The sequence below is a fragment of the Meleagris gallopavo genome, chromosome 19 (assembly GCF_905368555.1).
Source record: "Meleagris gallopavo chromosome 19, MGAL_WU_HG_1.1, whole genome shotgun sequence".
Lineage (NCBI taxonomy): Eukaryota > Metazoa > Chordata > Aves > Galliformes > Phasianidae > Meleagris > Meleagris gallopavo.
The window spans coordinates 8,866,120-8,885,935 of NC_139422.1; the positions used below are offsets into that span (position 1 = coordinate 8,866,120).

General features: G+C 38.1%; 1 protein-coding gene across 14 annotated transcripts in view; it reads right to left on the reverse strand.

Annotated features, from left to right (window-relative positions):
- The window catches only part of DENND1A (DENN domain containing 1A), a 174,585-nt gene that overhangs the window by 52,589 nt on the left and 102,180 nt on the right, over positions 1 to 19,816 (reverse strand). For all 14 annotated transcript variants that reach the window (XM_085239413.1, XM_085239403.1, XM_085239405.1 and 11 more), the window contains one exon: positions 14,055 to 14,180. In XM_085239413.1, the coding sequence (XP_085095539.1) occupies positions 14,055 to 14,180 (126 nt within the window). The remainder of the gene's footprint in view (positions 1 to 14,054; positions 14,181 to 19,816) is intronic.

Below are 19,816 nucleotides of genomic sequence, written 5' to 3' on the forward strand. Positions count from 1 at the left end.
CCTGTCGCTTGTGTATTAAATAAACCCAAACAGAGGCCCCTCTCCAATGTCCCCTAAAGCTGATACGAAGTTCCTCAGATCATGCCCTAAGGTTCACCCACCAGGTCTGCTAGTTATTGTACGTAGAAAAGTCTCCCTCCGTTTGCTTCAGACCTTCCTGCTACAAACCCTCATCGGTTGGCCCTGTTGTTTTTCATATGGGAATAAACAAAATCACCCCCACCCACTTCCTCCAACTTGTCTGGGAGACCCTTTCCCAGAAATAAGATTACAAAATCGGCCAACATGCACAGAATCTCCAACATTTAAATAATTAGATTAAGCATTTTATGGGGAAAATGACATCTGTAAGCAAAAACTAGTGTGTTAACAATCTGCTAAGTATGTGCTGGTGCATGAATTGAAGAGCAGAAGTGTAACCATACAACAATCTAAGAATACTGTGTTTTTGTCAGTGATGACAAACTTTGTTTCCCCAAGTTCTAACTGGCCACCACAGCTATGCATGTCCCAAGCTTGCTCTTTAGGGCCGGAAAAAAACATACAGAGTGACTCTAGCATTTGGCACTATTTCTGCATTGTTTTAATGTTTCTGACAAGTGCTCCATTGTTTCTTAGTCATTTACACACTTCATTTCAGTAATTAGCTGTCAGAGAAGGCCCAACAGCAACTTAGTGTTGTCTGCTCAAATCATATTAATGAAATGCAATCCACTCAAACGTCCTGAAAGCATATCTGTAATTGTGTTAAATGGAGAGGCTGGGGACATCAACAAACTTCAACTTCTGAACAGGGCATTATGATCGAGTGCATGAATCCATTATTTCTTAGGGATCTGACAACCAATTAATACTACAGAGCTTCCTATGCAATGATAAGGACTGATGTTCTAACACTTTTTTGAATTTTTTAAGCATAAAAAGTGATTTTTTAGACTCTGGGATATCAAAGTAAAAGCTGTGTCTAATGTGTGTGAATACAGTGCCCTTAAAGGCAGAAAAGCAAGAACTGCATGCTGTAGCGTCACGGAATTGGTTTTTATATTTAGAGATTCAGTCTCTGCATGAAAACTAAACGTGAGATATTCATTGTATTCATGACACTGAACATAAGTACAATCAAATAAACCCCATCATCCTTATCAAATATATAGGTTTTTAAGGCTTCTTATATGGGTGCTGTAATCAGCAGTCCAAAAGAATACAAAATGCAATTGATTTCTTCTGTTTGAGTACTTGCCAGTCAAACTGCTGTATCGTTTTCTCCTTCACACAACACCAAAGACTTCCAAAGAACAAGATGAACAAGATGAACAATGGACAAGATGAAAAACAAGAAGCAAGAAAAAGACGTAGAGGAAATGTCCTGTAGGTATAATAGACTTAGGAAAATGTTCACATCAGTTATGACTGCAAAAGAGCAATTCAAATTTAATTAAAATTGAGCACAATATAAGCTACGGCAAAATAATTAATAGGAAACATGATTTTTAGTGCAGTTACGATACCTAGAACTCTGGCTAGATGTAATGTTTTTTGGGGAAAATATTTACGTCTGTGTTACAACTGAAAATTATTTACCTGAACTTATTTACATGAACTTCATTGCCTGGATTCAGCTTCTGTCAGAACTAATTTAGAAGAATGCAGCACTTTACGAATATTGCTGGTTGGGTGCTTTTAATTACAGTTAATACGCTGGAAAAATCATCAAGAGCACATCCAAAGAGCTTTATTCATCATCACCCAATAAAAACAAAACATTCTCACAAGATTCCAGCACAATGGACACACCAGTAACTTAGTTACTAACTTTCAGGCCAGTAAGTAAGGTAGATGATAGCATTCTCGTTTTTTTGACTGCCTTCAAGTGTTGAATATAAAATATTTGTATGTGTAAGAAGAAAAGCATCTCTGAGAACAGTGTTCTTTATTTCTTATATTTTTACTGGAGAATTTGGTTGACAAGTGCAGGATGAACCTCACTATACAGAGAGATCCTTAATAAAGGCAAATCAATCCTGTTTGTAATTCCTACCAATTGTTTTCATTTTCACCAATAATGCCTGCTAAGAACAAACGTTCTAGAGACACAGATTTTAACCACAGCTCTGAGAACTTCACAAAAAATAATCATTTGACACATCTTTGAGTTTCAATGAATAGCAGCACTAACGTATGCACGCTCTGCAGAGCTTTTAAGGTGCATTCAGAGCAAAGACCCGCCATCCTCACTGCATCACTGTTAAGACTGCATGTTGTATAACTTGCTATCTGAGTAATACTGAATCCTAAATAGAATGCTTCAAGAGAGCAACATCAGTAACAAGGCTTTTAATTTTAGAATGAACAACATCTATGTATGTATATATAAAACAGGCATATGGTTCTCACACAAGATATACCATAAAATTTCTTATATAAATCGCGTAACTACCTTCTATCTTGGAATTTATTCAAATGAGAGCTACACTATAGACACAAAAGTAACCTTTAAGGAGTTAAAATGTCCTCAAGTACAAGTCAAGTTGAAACTTATTTAATTAGGTTCTGTATTTGAAAAAATGAAATAAATTCTTTCATTAACTAAACCAAACTCCCTTAAAGGCAACAATATGTTCCCTCTCTGTCAGGACAGAGCGCAATGAAATCTTTATTTTAATTGGGGTTAGCTACAGGGCCATTTGGCTTCAGATGCTTTGTTTATCAGCCCTAAGCTTTACAGCTTAGCCAGTACTTGAAATATTTTATCACAGAATGATTTCATTTAAAAAAAAAAAAAAAAAAAAAAAACCCTCTTCCAAGTGGTTTTACACAGAGATCATTTTAAATACGCATTTGAAAACCTGAAGTCCAAGCCAAAGGTTTCTCAAAAGAAAATTCTGATTTCCTTTTGCATTCTTGCAATGTAAGTGTCCTCTATAACTGCCCTATTTTAAAGACACCTGCATCATGCCCTTCCCTAAGCAGCCCTGTGAAGATGCGGCTGTAGAACAACAGATCTCCCCACAGTGCCCACTGCAGCGAGGCAACCAGCACACCTCATTCTTGTCTTTTGTCACACCACATATCTTTTATCCCAGACAACATTCCAAAATGCCTTACACCACATGGTTACACACCTCATCCCTTAGCAGTGCTGCAGGAAACAAGGAAGGCCTTGCAGTGCACGAGAGCTGAGAGGCAAACCTCTTACAAGAACAAAACCACGCTGTAGACACAACTCATTCCAATGCACAGCTACTTTACTTTTGTTTTCTGAACATTTCTGAACTAGCATGAAGACCCAGTAATCTGAAAAGCCTCGAGCTGATCATGCTTGTTTAAATACAAAACAAAGCAATGAATTCGTATTCAGTAGATGATACCTTTTTCCCAGATTACACTAATTTACAAGTATCAGCCTGTTCAGTAACACAGTTACTGCAAATATTCTGGAAAGCAGTAATCACAAGAGTGGAAAGTGAACAGGAACTCTACAGAAACACAGCACCAATTCACCCCAAACTGCTGCTACAATTAATGCAACAATCCAAAATTTCCGTTCTGCCATGAGGATCAAACATAGGCGATTTTGGATTTATTTCTTATGAAACCTCTAAGCCTTGGGAATGTTCCTAAAATAATAACCCCCCCTCTGAATCCAATTTCCACAAATTAAATACAGCACTATGATATTTTCATATCACTAAAATCCGATCTGTCAAAACAGACTCTTCCTCTTTTACAAAATTTTAACAACTGTTTCATGCAATTCCCAGCTTTTATTCTGGAGGATACTGAGGTTAAATTGCCAATAGCTATATACAAATTATATGCTACAGCAAGACATGCCAATTATTTAAGAAACAAAAATTATGCCAATACTATTTTACTGAGTTTAAGAAATTTTCTTGATTTTTCAAACAAATGCACTGCCTTACTTTTATTCTCAGTGATAAAAGCATTGGAGCTGAATGTGACAGAATAAAGCTTAATTTAAAGAAAACACTGAGTTCTGTGCTTTGTATTTATGTTACCCAAAAGAAAATACAACTATCTGAAATAAAATGTATAATTCAAATATTTCTTTAGTATTTAGTGTTGACAGCCATATGTTTTTTTCTAGATGACTCCTTGCACCTTCTCGGTACTGTTCCCTTATAAGAACCACAGTGAGATGAGCTGCATGAGCAACTCCTCAGCAGGTATTTTGATTTGAAAGTAATCACAGTTATCTCTACAATCTTTATACAATTTACATCCTGATCATCTAACAAATAAGTAAAAGACATAAATTGACATCAATATGTATACTTTTCTCTAACAATGCAACTAATTGTATATCTTTAAACGAGAAAAATGTTTATTAAAAAAAAACAACTAGTGAATATACCAACTATTGAGTTCAAAGCAAAAACACCACATGTGTCTAAATAAATATCAAGGAAGTGTCACAGGTAAATGAGGAGAGACCAGGTGAAGTGTGTGTGATGTGTTAATTGTATTCAAAAAAATAATAGAGGCAAGACAGAGAAGCTGAACTTCCAATTATCATAATGGTAGCTACTTCACAACACATTTTCAAACTTGAAAGAGACATTTTAAGCCATAGGAATTCTGAGCAGAATACCTCCAGCTGTGCTCTGCATAAATCTTGCACACTGTACATACACAGTGGATTTAAATACCAAGTAAAGCTATGACTTACAAAATGCATATTTCTGTCACAATAGAATATCTGTCATTGCCAAAAGTTACTCATCACTGAATGAAAGGAACAGAACACAATGAATCAAATTACAAAAAAATATGAAGAAACCTTTTCATTTGATGAGCTACTAGACTGAAGTTGTTTGTTTTTTTAAAGAACAGCACAGCCGTCTACAGGGCTTACAGTTAAGATACAGAAGGAAGAAAAACGTGGTGGTCCTCATCGCTGACATGATCTCTGCCCATACAGCTTCCTGGCTATGAGCCAGAGTTTATCTTTCATTAATGCTCAGTCCATAACAAAATCAACATTTTGAGGGAAAAGGTTGCCCAGTTGTCTGTCAATATGCACAAGCCAAACCAAAAAAGAGCCTTAGTCCCCTTCTGCATCTTCCCTTGCAGAGGCCTTAAGCAAGTGATGAGTCCCAGACGAATACCCCGGCCAGCAGTGCGCCCATCCCTGCCCAGGACTGCAGAGCAAAGCGACAGCGTGAGCACTGCTGAGGCTTCATTCACATGTGATACTGCTGAGCCCCAGGGCAGCATCAGAATACCTTAATGTGATGCTGAGTTAAAGCACAAGTCTGAATGAGATCAGGTCTCCTATGCTGCCTGTCATGGAAATCAATCACAGTCAGCTGTCAATTATGTCATGCATACAAGTGTCTCATTCTGTCTTTACACCCGCATCTTTTTAGACTTTCACTGAATGATCTCCATTACTTACCTATGCAAATCATTGCAAGTAATTTTGATTTGTTGCCCTTCACTTTACTTAAATATCTCTTTTTGTACTACAAGTTTATGTTTCAAATCTTACAAAATCTGTTATGTGCATGGTGAAAGCCCACAGCAGCATGATTTTTCAGTTATTAAGTGCTATTAATTTATCCTCAACCTGATTTAATATTCTAATTTTTTTCATAATTTCATCAAGTTTGCCTGCTACTGAAGACTGCTTTGCAAATCTGCAACCGTTTCTGCCAACTCCTTGCGCAGGAAGCTGCACTGATGCTGAGCCATCCAGCTGCTCACACCAGGGAGAATGCACATTTTCCTCTCTTCCTCTACTGATCAGAACTGGGTTTTGTTGCATTCTGTTGGTGATTCTGGTTAGTTGGGGGTGTTTTCTGTTTTTTGTTTTGGTTAGATTTTTTCTTTCCACCAATGCAAAATGCAACTTATTCATAGCTCATTTAAAAAGCATACAGACACTGAGTGCCTTACACAGAAGCCACATTCACTGGTTGTGTCATTTTATCCTTGGTGTTTGTTTACTTGCTTCATTGTTCTACTCTAAGTCCCCTGCGCTTTATTAGTTCAGGAAATATCTTCAACTTTTCCTGCCTGGCAGCATTTGCACACTGCTTCATTGCTTGCTGAGGCTGTGCACTCTCAATTATAAGTAAAGTATCAGGAGAAAACGCGATAAAAGCAAAGGCTAAAAGTAAGACAAAAACTAACAAAGGCTTGAAACAATTTGAGGAGAAACAAAAACAAATGTATAAAATAGTACAAAAGCCAGAGAATCAGGTGCAAAAGGCACAGAGGAATAATTTATCAGCTGAATGTACAAATCCTCCCCCAGTGAAGCTGAAATATCATGGTTCTGCTCCTCACTTTCCAACTTCCCCTGGTAATAGGCAGATCTGGGGGCTTTTGAACAGATGCTTTTATTTCTCCAGCTCCAAGGCAGAAGACCCCCAGCCCGATCCCACCCAGCCTGACAGCTGCACGTGTAACATCTGCAAAGGCTGCCAAGTCACTCAGACAAAAAACACCAGTGCTGCTCTTCAGCACGCTCACAGGTTCCAACAAAGCTAACGCAGAAACTTCTATGTCAGCATGTCCAGGTAAACACTGATAATCTCAAGAGCAGTTTGTGAAGTCAGGCCTCAGAAAATCACATTCAAAGAAACTTAAAATTTCATCAGATGCTGCTCTTTGTGCACCTGAGATGCACAGAACACGATCCCTACATTTCCATTCTACCACTTTTGGTTCTGCACTGTAACACACGTGGACAGGAAAGTTTGACTACATATTCTAGGGTAGAAATGTCCTTCATGGAAGTTTAGGTTTCCCCATGTTTCCTATGTGCCATTCTCAGCAGAACTGTGGTAACTTTTCTCAAATATAATTTTTTATTACCTTTCATTCAGAATCTTAGTGATTTTTAATTCTCTTGTCATTCCTCCCCCTGCTGTGGTACACAGAACAGCAGAGCACAGTACCTCATCTCAGTTTGGAAGGTATAGAAAAATTGTAATTACCTCAAACTGTTACAAGATATTAATCACTTTAAGTTTCATTACATACATTTATATATAAAAAAAAAAAATGTTAGAATATTAAATACCTTTTGAAGAACCATAAGTGTGTGACTAGGGGGAAAAAAAGCTTTTTTAAGGTATAGAACAGCACAAGCAAAGGCTGAAATCTGTCAGCCTTTGCTTGTGCTGTTCTATAGTATTATATAGTATAATAGTATTATACAGCATTATATAGTATTGCTCACAGGGAGAACACAGCAACAGGACTGAAATGCAAATGCGAATTACTCGGAAGCAAAACAAAACAGTATCTCCCCAGTAACTAAAAAAGCTTTTCCACAGATCACCACAAGGTTTTCATACTAGGAAAAAAGTGTCAATTCCAGAATATAAAAGAATTCAATTTATCTCCACTTTTTTTATACTCTGTCACTTTGCACTGCTATCAGTAAAGCCAACGAGCTGAGACTGGGGAATTACCATCACATAGGCACTACTGGACTGACCATACAGGCACACAGCGGTGAGCTGACATGACAGCAAGTAAAATAGAAATGCAAAACTATATTGGACAAAGATGCTGTCTGAAAAGGATCACAACAAAACTGAGAGGGAAGTACTTTATATATGCTTCTGCTCACCGTTTGCCCTGCAGTCTTTTTTTCTGAGCAGTCTGTACACACACAACGTGTTCACCGGCACACTTCCTTAATTGGTTTTTCTATCTGTGAACAAATGCTCCTACAAGACTCTGGCATAACAAGACAACTCTCATGAAAAGGATCCATCTGCTCTGTGTACAATGCATATCTTTAAAACTTACATCTGGAGGAAAAAAAACAAGTAACACAAGTGGTGGTTATATGGAAGTAACTGAGTTGTGGCAGTTCCTGGGAGCTGGAAACAACTGTTTACTCTTCCACTGAGTAACTTTAAAATAAAAAAAAATTATAAAAAAAATCACCATGGCAACAATCAGACTTCACAGAAGATAAAGCATCAACTGCTACAAAGCATTTTCAAAGTGAATTATGCACCAGTATGTAACACAAACGTTTTGTGCTCCTGCATGCACATATTCCAACAAAACTTCCAGACAAATCTGGCATTTGCTCTTTTACTCTGCATCACAGGTTATCTATTCTGCTTTTCTGACATCTGTCCCACTCGGATCTCATGGCTCTGAGATCGTTAAAGGAAATGACAGTGCCTGTCTGAGAAAGAGACTGACATAAAATAATGCACTGGCCTTACGTCACAGCATCACATTGCTGCTTTGATGTGTATCGATGTTTCATTGCACTTCTTGTGATTCCCAGAAGCATAAAAATTATAAGAGGTGCAAAAACAACAACAAAAAAAGATGATCGAACTAACCTCAGAGTATGGAAAAATCCTTACTGTGATACTGGCCCAGATTCTAAGGACGGAATTTGTAACAGGAATGGAATCAAAGTTCATACCTACTTAGAACTTCAGATGTCAACAACACACCTGAAGTATCTTAGACTGCGAAATCTTAACACCAACACAACATTAGAACTGGAGCACATCTTCATGCTGTGTGCTGCAGGGGCACTGGTGGAAGCAGGGCCAAGAAGGCTGTGTGCCCTGCAGACAAGGAGAGCTCAGAGGCCAGCAAACTGCCGAGGGAAGTGCCATTGAAACCTGCCTCTCCAGAGGTGTGGGCACACAGCAGTGCAGACATATGATTGCTATCTTTGCCAGACTGGGTAACAGAAACTGTCAGCAGAGAACAAGAGCACAGAACAACTCTCCAGGGATGTCTCTACACTCCTGCAACAAGGCAGGAAAGTTGGAAATGCGGTACAGGAGATACCTTTGTTTTATTACATGTTCCTTATGAAAGTCCAATGTCCTGCACTTCCTCCAGATGCCCTTACACCACTGAGGAAGTATGACAAAACCACAAATTGAAGAGACTCATTTATTTAGAATGAATTGAGCGTTATTGTTCTAGAAGAAAACATTTTATTTTTTCTATTCATGCTGGTATGTTTTTCTTTTTCCCACAACTGCTCACAGAAAATTTGCATTGAAGTTCCAATTATGAAAAATAGTAGTACAACATCTCCTCTGTTTAGAATTCAAATATAAATTAGCAGGACTTGAAAGGACAATAGAACTAAGCCAATGATGTGTACATACATACAACATAATTTAGATAAGGCAGTTACAGTTTCATATTAAGATTACGAAGAGTTTCATAAAGTCTTAAGCGCACAGTTGTCCACTTCATAAATCACCAACTGGTTGCACCAAGGAGGGTCCACAGCAAGTGGAAGTGGAAAAGTACACTCACACTCTGTCCTTTGAGATTTTGTTTTATCTGAAGAATATTTAAGTTACATTTAAACCAATTCAATCCAGAACAATTGAAGCTAGTCAGAAATTATTCAGTTATACAAGGAACGGCTGGAAAGGCTGATAAACCTGAGTAATATTGATTAATTAATCATGAAGGCATAAAAATAAATTAATGCTTCACATGATGCTAAAACCAATTTTTTTCCACTTTGACATTGATTTCACAATGCCCACATAAAATTATAATTACACTTACAATACAGTCAGTTTCCTTTGCTCTTTTCCTTCCTGCTTTTCAGATTGGTTTGTTTAGAAAGAGTGCAGAACTCAATAGATAACAGTTACTGCTTCATTCCAATTCATTTGCAGATAGAGAGAAGGGTCTCTCAAGGAGAGCAAAGCAATGAAGGATTTTGTTGGGCTCAAGAAAACAGCAAAAGCCAAATAATGCAGACTGCAGTTCTCACTACAACTATGGCAACTGCATTAATCTCACCCCCTCAGAGACTTTGTTACAAATTAGAGCCACAAACTGGCACATACTGCAAGTACCCACATATACTGCTACTGTACAAATCCAGTGTAAAAGATGCTAGATGCTTGTCATTTCCACCAAAATCAGATTGATACAGGTTTGACAATACAAGAAAGAAACTTTCACACAGAAGGCAGAGTTCATCACTCTAATATGTGCATTAATAAATCCATAATCAACTTTAAAAACAAACTAGGGCAGCCTGATTCAAACACAGAGAAACACCAGAATCTCATGCACAGACAGGCTTCTTCAGAGGCAGATCAGTAGGAAAACAATTTACTTTATTTCACCTTGTATTACAAATACCTCTCAGTTCAGCATGCCATGAATACTGAGTCATTAAGGAAATACCAAAGTCTGCAGTGGCTGCATGTAATGAGAAATTATCAAATCAAAACTGTGAAGTTGAAGAAAAAGCTACCTGCAGCAGCACGTAGCTGCTGATATCTACCTGTGTTATGAATATTAACTTCCTTAGGTATCCATTAAAACATAACAGCACTCAAGAAAAGCACCTAAATTTTCACCTTATAGTGTACTAACAGTTACAAAATAGAAAAAGAACAAAGATTTGGAAACTGAAATGTTTTGATTATATGGTGCATGTAAACAAGCTTTTCAAATCTCCCAGCAAAAAAAAAAGTTGTACTCTCATACATAAGGTCTGTTGCAATATCTGCTGAAGTGACCACATACCCAGGGAGCACACAGCAAAGCTTGTCATTTCAGAAGACTGCCAAACTTGGAGCCTGATGCTGAGCTGCCACACGAGTTCTGGGTGAAAAAGCATCTGTGTGGCTCACATCACCAATACGGGCATGACAAACCTAAAACCAAGTCACTGTGCTGCATCACACCCGACCTGCTACTGCTTTTAGTGAATCTAGGCAGTGAACTTACCTACACCACAGATGTGATGATGTTTGTTTCTTAACAAAGATCAGTGAAATAGTACCCATGAAACGCTGCTGCCAACCGCTAGGTGTCAGCATAACAAAGTGCACAGACAACACCCGCGGCGCAGACTCGGGTCTCATTGTTCTTCCCCGTCACCAACACACACAACTTCTGAGTACTGCAAACAACCTGAAGGTACAGCAGTACGATAAAAACATCCCCTCCACAACCGGCAAAAAATTAGGAATTTTAAAAAAAATCGCTCAGTTGAACAAAGTGCTCACAATGGCATCACTGCTACAGATTTAAGTAACATTCTTAACGTTAACAATCTGCAGCAATACAGCCAAAGTAAACACACCACTTCTAAAGAGATTTACTGCCCTGACAGCAGCAGAGGTTTATGGAGATGTAAGTACACCACATGTAAGATATAGACTTCCACACAATCAATCTGGCTTAAAGCAATTTCCAGAAGCATGTATGCACAGTAGGAAACATAAATGAATCAGTGATTATGCTACATCAACATTTATGATTACAGTTGCAGTTTGCACTATCTGGATATGTGTTTTCTTGCAGAAGTCATAGCTGCTGAACTCCTCAGAAGGTTCACAGCAGCAGTGACTCCCTTTTTGTGCTGGTTTAGATGTACAGTACATAAGATTACAATCTTTGGATTAGAAGCTTCCAGAGTAAGAGCTCATCTAAGGAGATGGGACTGTATGAGAGCAAAGGGCAGTATTTCCAGAGCAGCATCCAAAGTGCTCCACACCAGGAAACAGTGCTTTAAGCTGCAAGATGTCGGCTACATTCCAAATTGTCAGTGAATGATGATTCACTATTATATTCACATTTTCTTTTGGGAACATAGCGAGTACATTTTCTGATCATTTTGCTGCATTATGTACTACTGTGTGCAGCTTTGCTGCATCTTCTTGAGATGAAGTTTTCTAAGAGCTTCGAGTTAACTTTGAAACACGGTTTTCCCAACAGCAACAAAAGTTTCTCAGTAACTGCATTCACTGTTGGCATACTTCAAAATGAAGTGTAGAGTAGTTGTGTGACCCACTCAGTACCCTACAAGCTACCTGTGGCAGAACTGGAAACAGAACCAAGGTCATTTGATCGTGATGTGTTCAGCACGTGAAAGAAACACTTGCTATGTTTTGCAAATTATTTTTACATAGAACATGATACTAAAATTTATAATCAGAAATAAGATTTTTAATGTATAAAATGACTTGGGAAAGAATGTTTTGAAATTTTCACCTCTTGATCCTTAGAATTACATTTTATAATATATCTGTGCAACTATGTTTACGATTTCTTTGATGAAATCATACACAAACGAAATTTCTTCTACTTCCTGAGGTTAGCTGTCCCTTGAAGTTGCTATTTCTAGGGATGTGCCATTGTCAACTAATTTGGAATGTTCATCTTTAACATTCAGCCTTCAAAATACCAGATGGTATTTCCAGAAAAGCGATTTAAATTTTTATTTTTCTTCATGAATTCCTTAACTAGATAATCTCACACACACCCAGGCAAAGCACACACCAATATTCCCAGAGTTGCCTGGCAACTACTGGGAGGAGCATCAGAGAACAAGACGGCCCATGTAAATAAAGGGAAGTCTCTCTGACATCTTTGTTATTTATACGGACAACAATTCAAATATCTGCCACTATTTCACCTCTGAAAGCACAATACTTACACCCAACTATGCACATACAAGTTGACACTATTTATCTTTTCCCCCACATACAGCATACATGCATTTCCCCAAGTAGGAAGTGGAAGGAATCACACTGATTTCAAAAGTCCCTTTTGAACCCTGAATATGGCTTCTTGGAGTCATGCTTATTTGATGGTGGTAACGAGACTCTAAAATTCAGACTGAGTAGTTTTTCCCCTTTGGTATTTGGAATAACATGTAAAACAAACAATAGAAATAATGAGATTTTAATAACAGAAACATCTTCAACCCCAAGAAACACTATGCCAGCCATCCAACTTCCTTTCTTTTACACAATGACTAAAATTAGATGGGAGAATACTAATAATGTCTGGCACGTGACAAACAGTCTTCACAGAAAAGCAGAATACAGAATATACCTTTGTTCAACTAGCAAGCCTTCATTCTCATTCTCCTAATTTACCCTCCCCACATACACTCAGAATGCATTTTAGCATTTCCCAGGGGTATTCAGGCTCTCCGCAGGTACCATCAACTTTCTGCTCTACCTCCAAATGTTTGTGGATGAGAGATGATGACATTAAGGCAAGAGTATGGTTTCCCGTCTACAGACATCCTCTGAAGCAGCCAGTGGTCTAAACAGCAGTAGATCAAATAAGCCTGTGACCACCACACTAAAATTTGTCACTGCACGTACTTAAATTTCCCCTGATTTAGATTAGGGATGGGAACGGAATATATATGGCACTTTTTGGAAGTGTCCTGCAGAACACTCTACATTTATTATTTTTATTTGTCCCATTTCCCATATTTCTGGAATGTATCTCACATATTACACCTCAATGCTCATCACACCATCTCTGACACCTTGACTCTGTCTATCAGCTAACGCACATGCTTTAATAGAAACCTCCTATGTACCTCACAGAAATGTCACAAAACATGGAAATAAGTGAATTTGGCTGGAATTACTTGTATTTAAGTCCACGAAGCCCCTGCAGTAAGCCAGGAGCAGATGCCTCACTAGAAGCAATAAAATAAAGGATCAAGTACTGAAAAATCTTTCCCCTGCTCAGATGGCACAGAATCACTGCAAACTACAGATCAGCTTTGAACCAGAAGCACGAGATTAAATTTCCCTAAGAGAACGTTTAGTGTCAGTAGTTCGAACTCCAGACATTCTTTTTTTGTGAAAGCATAATTTCTTTACTAATTTTTACTATCTTCTTAACTCCCATGATTCCATAATTTGCATTTATTTGTTTCAAATTTACACACATATCACATTAAAAGAAACAAATCTTTTACTGCCTTTAAAAACAGTACAGCGAATACTGAGGTTTTGCTGAGAGAGAAAATGGCCAATTGTTCAATGGCTTCCTGTGATCATTAATGAATACATTGTTATCATCTTTTTTCTAATTTTATTCTCTTCTAAAGGAAGTAACTCCCATCTCTCTCCTGAGAGAGGTTTTCTCCTGTGTGACTGACCATGCTTGTTGCATTTCTTTACTAGTTGGTCATCCAGGCTGCCAAAATATAGACCTCAGTCAGTGGGTTACATGCTTTGAACTCCTGTCAGTCCCCACCTGCCCACCCCACAGATCCTGACTTCTTCCCCACTTACGGGTTCGATTTTCAGTGCGTTTCTGTAGCTCCCGAAGAAAGACGCCTGCGCCTTTAGAAAAGCCCTGGCAACGCCATCTCCAGTGGTTGTAGAAACTTTCTTCAATCTGTTCTTCAGAGCAGAAACCTGAAATCACACCAGCAGTGCAGGTGATTCTCATATCACAAACAGCTTCACACCACCGGACACAGCTAAAGAGACAGCTCTCACAGTTACAACAAAAAAGGACATCATTAGTTCAGAGTTGAAGTCTGCTGCTCTGAAATCATTCCTCTGCCATTTCTGTCCTCCCAGATATGACTACTATCAGGATGACAACAGCTTCATCTCAGCCCTCCTTCCCACACAGAGGCCACCAACACTGGGCACTGTTCTGAAGGCAGCCCATGGAGTTCTGTGCCATTCTAGATTAGAATTCATAAAAAAAAAAATCAGCTGAATTAAACTTCAGACTCACAAAGATGTTTTTACCGATATTAAATTGAAATCAGAAGGCCTTTCCTACGATGGCACTCCTTGAGGCACCACCTGACCCACAGGCACAGCTGTGCCCTGCAGCCAGCCACAACCAGCCGCAACCGTCCGGAACCGGCTGCAGTCCCACACAGCGCCGACACCAACACCTGAGTGCTGGCACCCAGCGCAGGGCAGAGCACGGAGCCCAGCACTTCTCCCACCCCCACGTCACAGCGCCATTCTGTCCCTCAGAACAGTCAGTGTGTTCTCTTCATGCGGTGCCCGCCCTGCCCTGTGCTCCACATGCAGGTGTTTTCTATGTATAGCAGGGCTGAAGTTGCAAAAGGGCCATCCGCTGCTGTTCTCTGCACTCAGCACTGCTCAGACACACGAAGAGGTTCTTATTTTGATACCTTCACTGGTGCTGAGAGCTGCTGAAGTAAGGTGGTGTACCTATATGTTATTGGTAGTGACAGCGTTTTTCTCTCCCAAACACAGGCCATGAAAGGAGATAAAAAACCTTTCAAAGACAAACATCAAGCTTGCTGAGCCTGTGCTGCAACCGTTATCAGGTTTGTTAAATCATTAACAAATAGTTATGTCAGTAGCAATTTTTTGGTATTGAAGACAGAACTAGGACAAGGTAATTTTTTTTGAGACAGATCTCACAGAACACCCAGCAATACAAAAACAACAATCTGGGTATTCATTCTGGAAACAGATTCCCCCAGTGCTCTTTAAGGCAGCTGAGCGCGGTGGGATGCCTTACGCGTAAGGCAGAACAGAGCGGCGCTCCTGAGGGACGCAGAAACCCCCACCCACCCCGATTTGCACAAGATCACGACTGTAAAAATGTGTATTGTGACTTTAAAGAAATCAATAAAAAGTGAGACTTTCGTTAACTCAAATGCTATTCTGAAAAACTCCTTTGGAGCAGCTCTAAATACTTCACGCTACACAACAGAGATTGTAGGAGTACAATTTACAGAACTGGGAGATTCAGCCACAGTGAACACAACCAACTGTGTTTTCTGAGAGTATGAACAACACCTCACAAAGCATACACCAATGGTTTAAATGTTCAAATTAACTTCCAAGACCTTTCCTCATCCTCTATCTCAGAACAAAAAGCTTATTCTGGCCTCATCTATATCTCTAAAATTTTATCAAATGAGTTTTTTCTGCTTTGGAATTTTGCTACGAGCTTGCCTTCAGTAATTTGGTTTTAGGAATCAACTGCTCAAGTGCTTCAGTTTCACCTCTCTGGAAAGCACATCACTCATCTTGGTTCCTTCCAAAGGGAAGGGAATAATTCCTCATTTTGTTGTTAGGTTTTAAATACATAAATATATAGAACTAGATATTGCCACCTATTTTTATTAAAACAGTTTGAAAAAGATTTGCTTTTACTTTTTTTTTCCTGCAGCTTCAGCTATAGAAGAACTTTCTTTACAGCTATTTAGGGTAACAGAAATAATCAAGAGCATGTCCAGTACTGTTTATAAATGGGATGCTGTGGCTAATGTCAATGATTCATGTGCTAATGAACCTATAAGAACAGACTGACATAATACAGGATAAGAGATTCAGTGGAAAGTCTACCATGTCCCAAAATCAAGCTCACTGCTGCTCAGTGAGATTTTGTCTCTCAAGGACTTCTGTCATTCTCAAAATGTAACAGCTTAATCAGATTTTCAAACTTGAACAACACACCAAACTCTTTCGTGTCTGAAGAAGTCTGATGATAGCTGTAAAGATGAAATAGGACTTCATTTCCTGTATTAAGTAAATTGTTTACAGGTAGTTCTTAAAAATGAAATAAAATGTCTCTGCCCAGGAAAAACTTTAAATACATTTCAAACACTTATATGTGGTTTTCTTTAACCATTAGTTTGAAGGAAAGGACTATTCTCAGCTGCACAACAAACTGAAAGTTTCAATTTCTCTACAGAACACTGATAGATATGTTGCTTATTCCTTAAGCTTTCCAATAATTTATTTCTTCCTAAGACCAAATCTAACACTGTATGATGTCTGTTTTATGTATGCATCCATTTATTCCCCTATCAAGTCACTGCAATAGAAATGTCGTAATTTTAAGAAAATTAAACGTTAAGAGACTAACAAGTAAGAGAAAAGAAGTTCAATTTTACTCTGGTAAAAGTTAATACACAGGACCAATTAGATTTTGCAGTACAAAGTTCTGCTTAGTACACAAGCGAAATTACGATTTTCTCTTGCCTAAAAGAAACAGTAGTACTTTTATAAAAACAAGACTGTGACCACTCAATATGAAGATTATTTCTAGCCAAACAGACACATATACATGCAGTCTACCCTGTGAGTGTTTTAAAGAAGATTTTTATACTTCTGGCAGTTCAGGTTTAAAGGTCAGATTTAAACTATCACCATGTTTCAAAATGCAATCTGTGCAATGCAGCATAATGAAATGGTTCAGTAAAGGTGCTAGTGGAAATTCTTTTAATTAGGTCCAAGGCTTTTCAGTTGTCAACATGAATAAAGCAAGAAACATTCTACTGCAAACACAGTCTAAGAAATAAAAATGGATTCACCTTTAAGGAAATGGTTTTCCTATAGAGTTGCAGTTTAGTAATTCTTGCTCTCCTGTAAGCAGTTAATTTCCCACTAAGTGGAAAAACTGTAATACGGGATTCCCTCTTGTAGCAACTTGCTAGTGAATGGACAAAACCAAGTTACTGACAGCCTAAAATATTCATAGAACAGTACAAATGTACAATACACAGTCATAAGATATGTAAGATCTTTTTACTGCCGTATACTGTACATTAGGCATTGCATCACGGCTTCATTTAATAAAAACTAAAGTTGACAGAGTCAGCTTATGTTTTATTCCTTGCAATACGAAGCTCTGGCTACAACTAAGCCTAGAAGATGACACTTATTTGGAAATACATGATAAATCCATAAGGGTTGCATAAAAAAAAATTACTACCCCCTCTCTTTGCTATTCCTTGCAACACAGACGGTGGTGTAGGAGACTTGTCAGCAGCAGATGCACTTATTGTAATCACAGTCCTTAATAAATCTCTTTTTTTAATATTGACTATTTTAAAGGAAAGTTACTTCCCAGGGTGCTCTCATGCTGCCAGATTTTCAGCAAACTATCAGAAGCAGAAGGTGATGGAGGCACAGTTTTTCACGATTCAGTTAATCAGTAACACAGTAATACACACCTTGATTTTCAGGGACCCAACCTGAATTCTGCTTGCTACCAGGTACTGCTGAGGTAACCAAGGCGAAGAAATGACTTAATTTGGTTCCACCAGAACTGTCTCAATACTATCCTGCTCCTGCAACACAAATGTTAACTGGGAAGACATTTCACTATAGCCCATGTTCATCTGTACAGTAGGAGAGACAGAAATGAAAGTTTATCCTAGATTGCTGAGAATCAACTGTATAGGTAGCAACATCACTATCCTGAAACTTGAGTATGGTCCACTACTTCAAACTCCAAAGTAATCACAGGGCTTTGGAGCATTATTTTACTTGATTTAGAAGGCTGTTTAAGGAAAGGGGAAAAAATAAAAAGAGCTTTACAATTTTTCCACTGGATTAATTACTCAATGGCAAATGCATCACACAGATGTTTGTCCTCACTACTGAAGATAAGTCCATTTAATTCAGCAAAGTAAATATTGTGTATATTCAGCAGTGCATGAATTACTTGCTGTTCACACTGAGTTGAAAACTGGCAGAATAGTTTGACAAAACAGCCGTTCATGAGCAATGAAACTGTTGAGGACATTTTTAGTTTCTCAGATCATAAATGTATCTTTTTAGACTGAGATCCATGGAGGGACATACACTCAGAATCTCCCCATCCTCCCAGGGAAGAAAAAAAAATAAAAAAAAGAAAGAAAAAAAGTATAATGGATTGGCTTTAGAGTCTCCCTGCTGAGATGAACAACTTGATCCACTTACAGTTCCAAACACATGATGCATGAAAGAACTGACAGAAATTCAATTCTTGCAAAGAAGAGCAGCTGCTCTCTAGTGGTCAAAGCCAAATATTAAGCAGTGTGAGGGAAAGGAAAAGACCTAGAGGAGAATACTTTATTATCTAGGTAACAAAAATAATGAAACAAAGCTAAGTAAGACATAAACAGTGATCCCAAACGTTAATTACACAAAGCAACACAATTCAGGTTTAGGCTTTGTTACAACAAATATTAATCCCAGCTGTATTTATATAGCAGTTGTGAAAAAAAAAAAAATTACACCCTATATGCTATTTGTGAGCCGTGCCAGTTAATTGAATTTGCTGGCAGCACTTCCTCTGCTATGCTCCAAACATCCTCCAAGACAAAATGTAGCTTTTAAATAGACCTGTGGAAAACTGAATCAAGAAATTTGAACTAATAAAACACAACTCTTTACTGTTAAAAAAGTAAAGTAAAAGTAAATAACGAAAGGAAGGAAGTCTCTTAAAATTTACTACATTCCAAAGCTTGAAGTTCTGTGTTTATTGGTGAAGTCTCTTCTGATGTTCTACAGTGCACCTACAACAGCTCCTTTAATGAAGTCTCATAAAGTCTAATATAATACTTGATTGTTGACAAATCATATCCATGTTTGAGGCCCAGCACTCACTGTTATCCAGACATTTCTTACATAATTTCATGAAATTTACAAGTCTGTCATTTCCCGGGTTGTGGATAATGGCATGAGTGATGACCAGCTGGCAGACTTGGATGCTGGGAGTGAAATCAAAATGAAAAACTATAAAAAGCCAGAAAGATCCATGGAAGTAACTTTTATAGACTAAATGCTTGACTAAAGCCAACATGTTCACAATCAAGACGGACCTTTTATCTACAGCTCACTGTTTTCGAAGAATGGATCACAGATCACAGAGAAATGACGGGATCTCACAGTAGGAGGCACAGGGTATTCACCATTACTTGAATTTTTCGTCAAACAGACCAGCTTATATTGAGCTCCCTGCATATCAATTTTATTTCTCAACTACACATAAAAAGGTTTGGATCTATCTGCCAGCACAATATTTTGAACTAGTTAAAAAAATAAAAAAAAAAAACCCACAGGTTTTCCCCTTTTTCTCCTAAGCAGTCACCCTCTGACTCAACTTCTTACGCTCTTATTCCCATTTCCACTCTTTGTTGAAGATAATTATAGCAGCAAGTAACAAGCTGGATGTATTTTTGCCCAATAAAGGGATAGATCAAACACTAGTATTACATTTCTATCAAATTATTAAAAAACAAATTACTAGAAGTTTGAATGAGAACAAAAATAAGTTC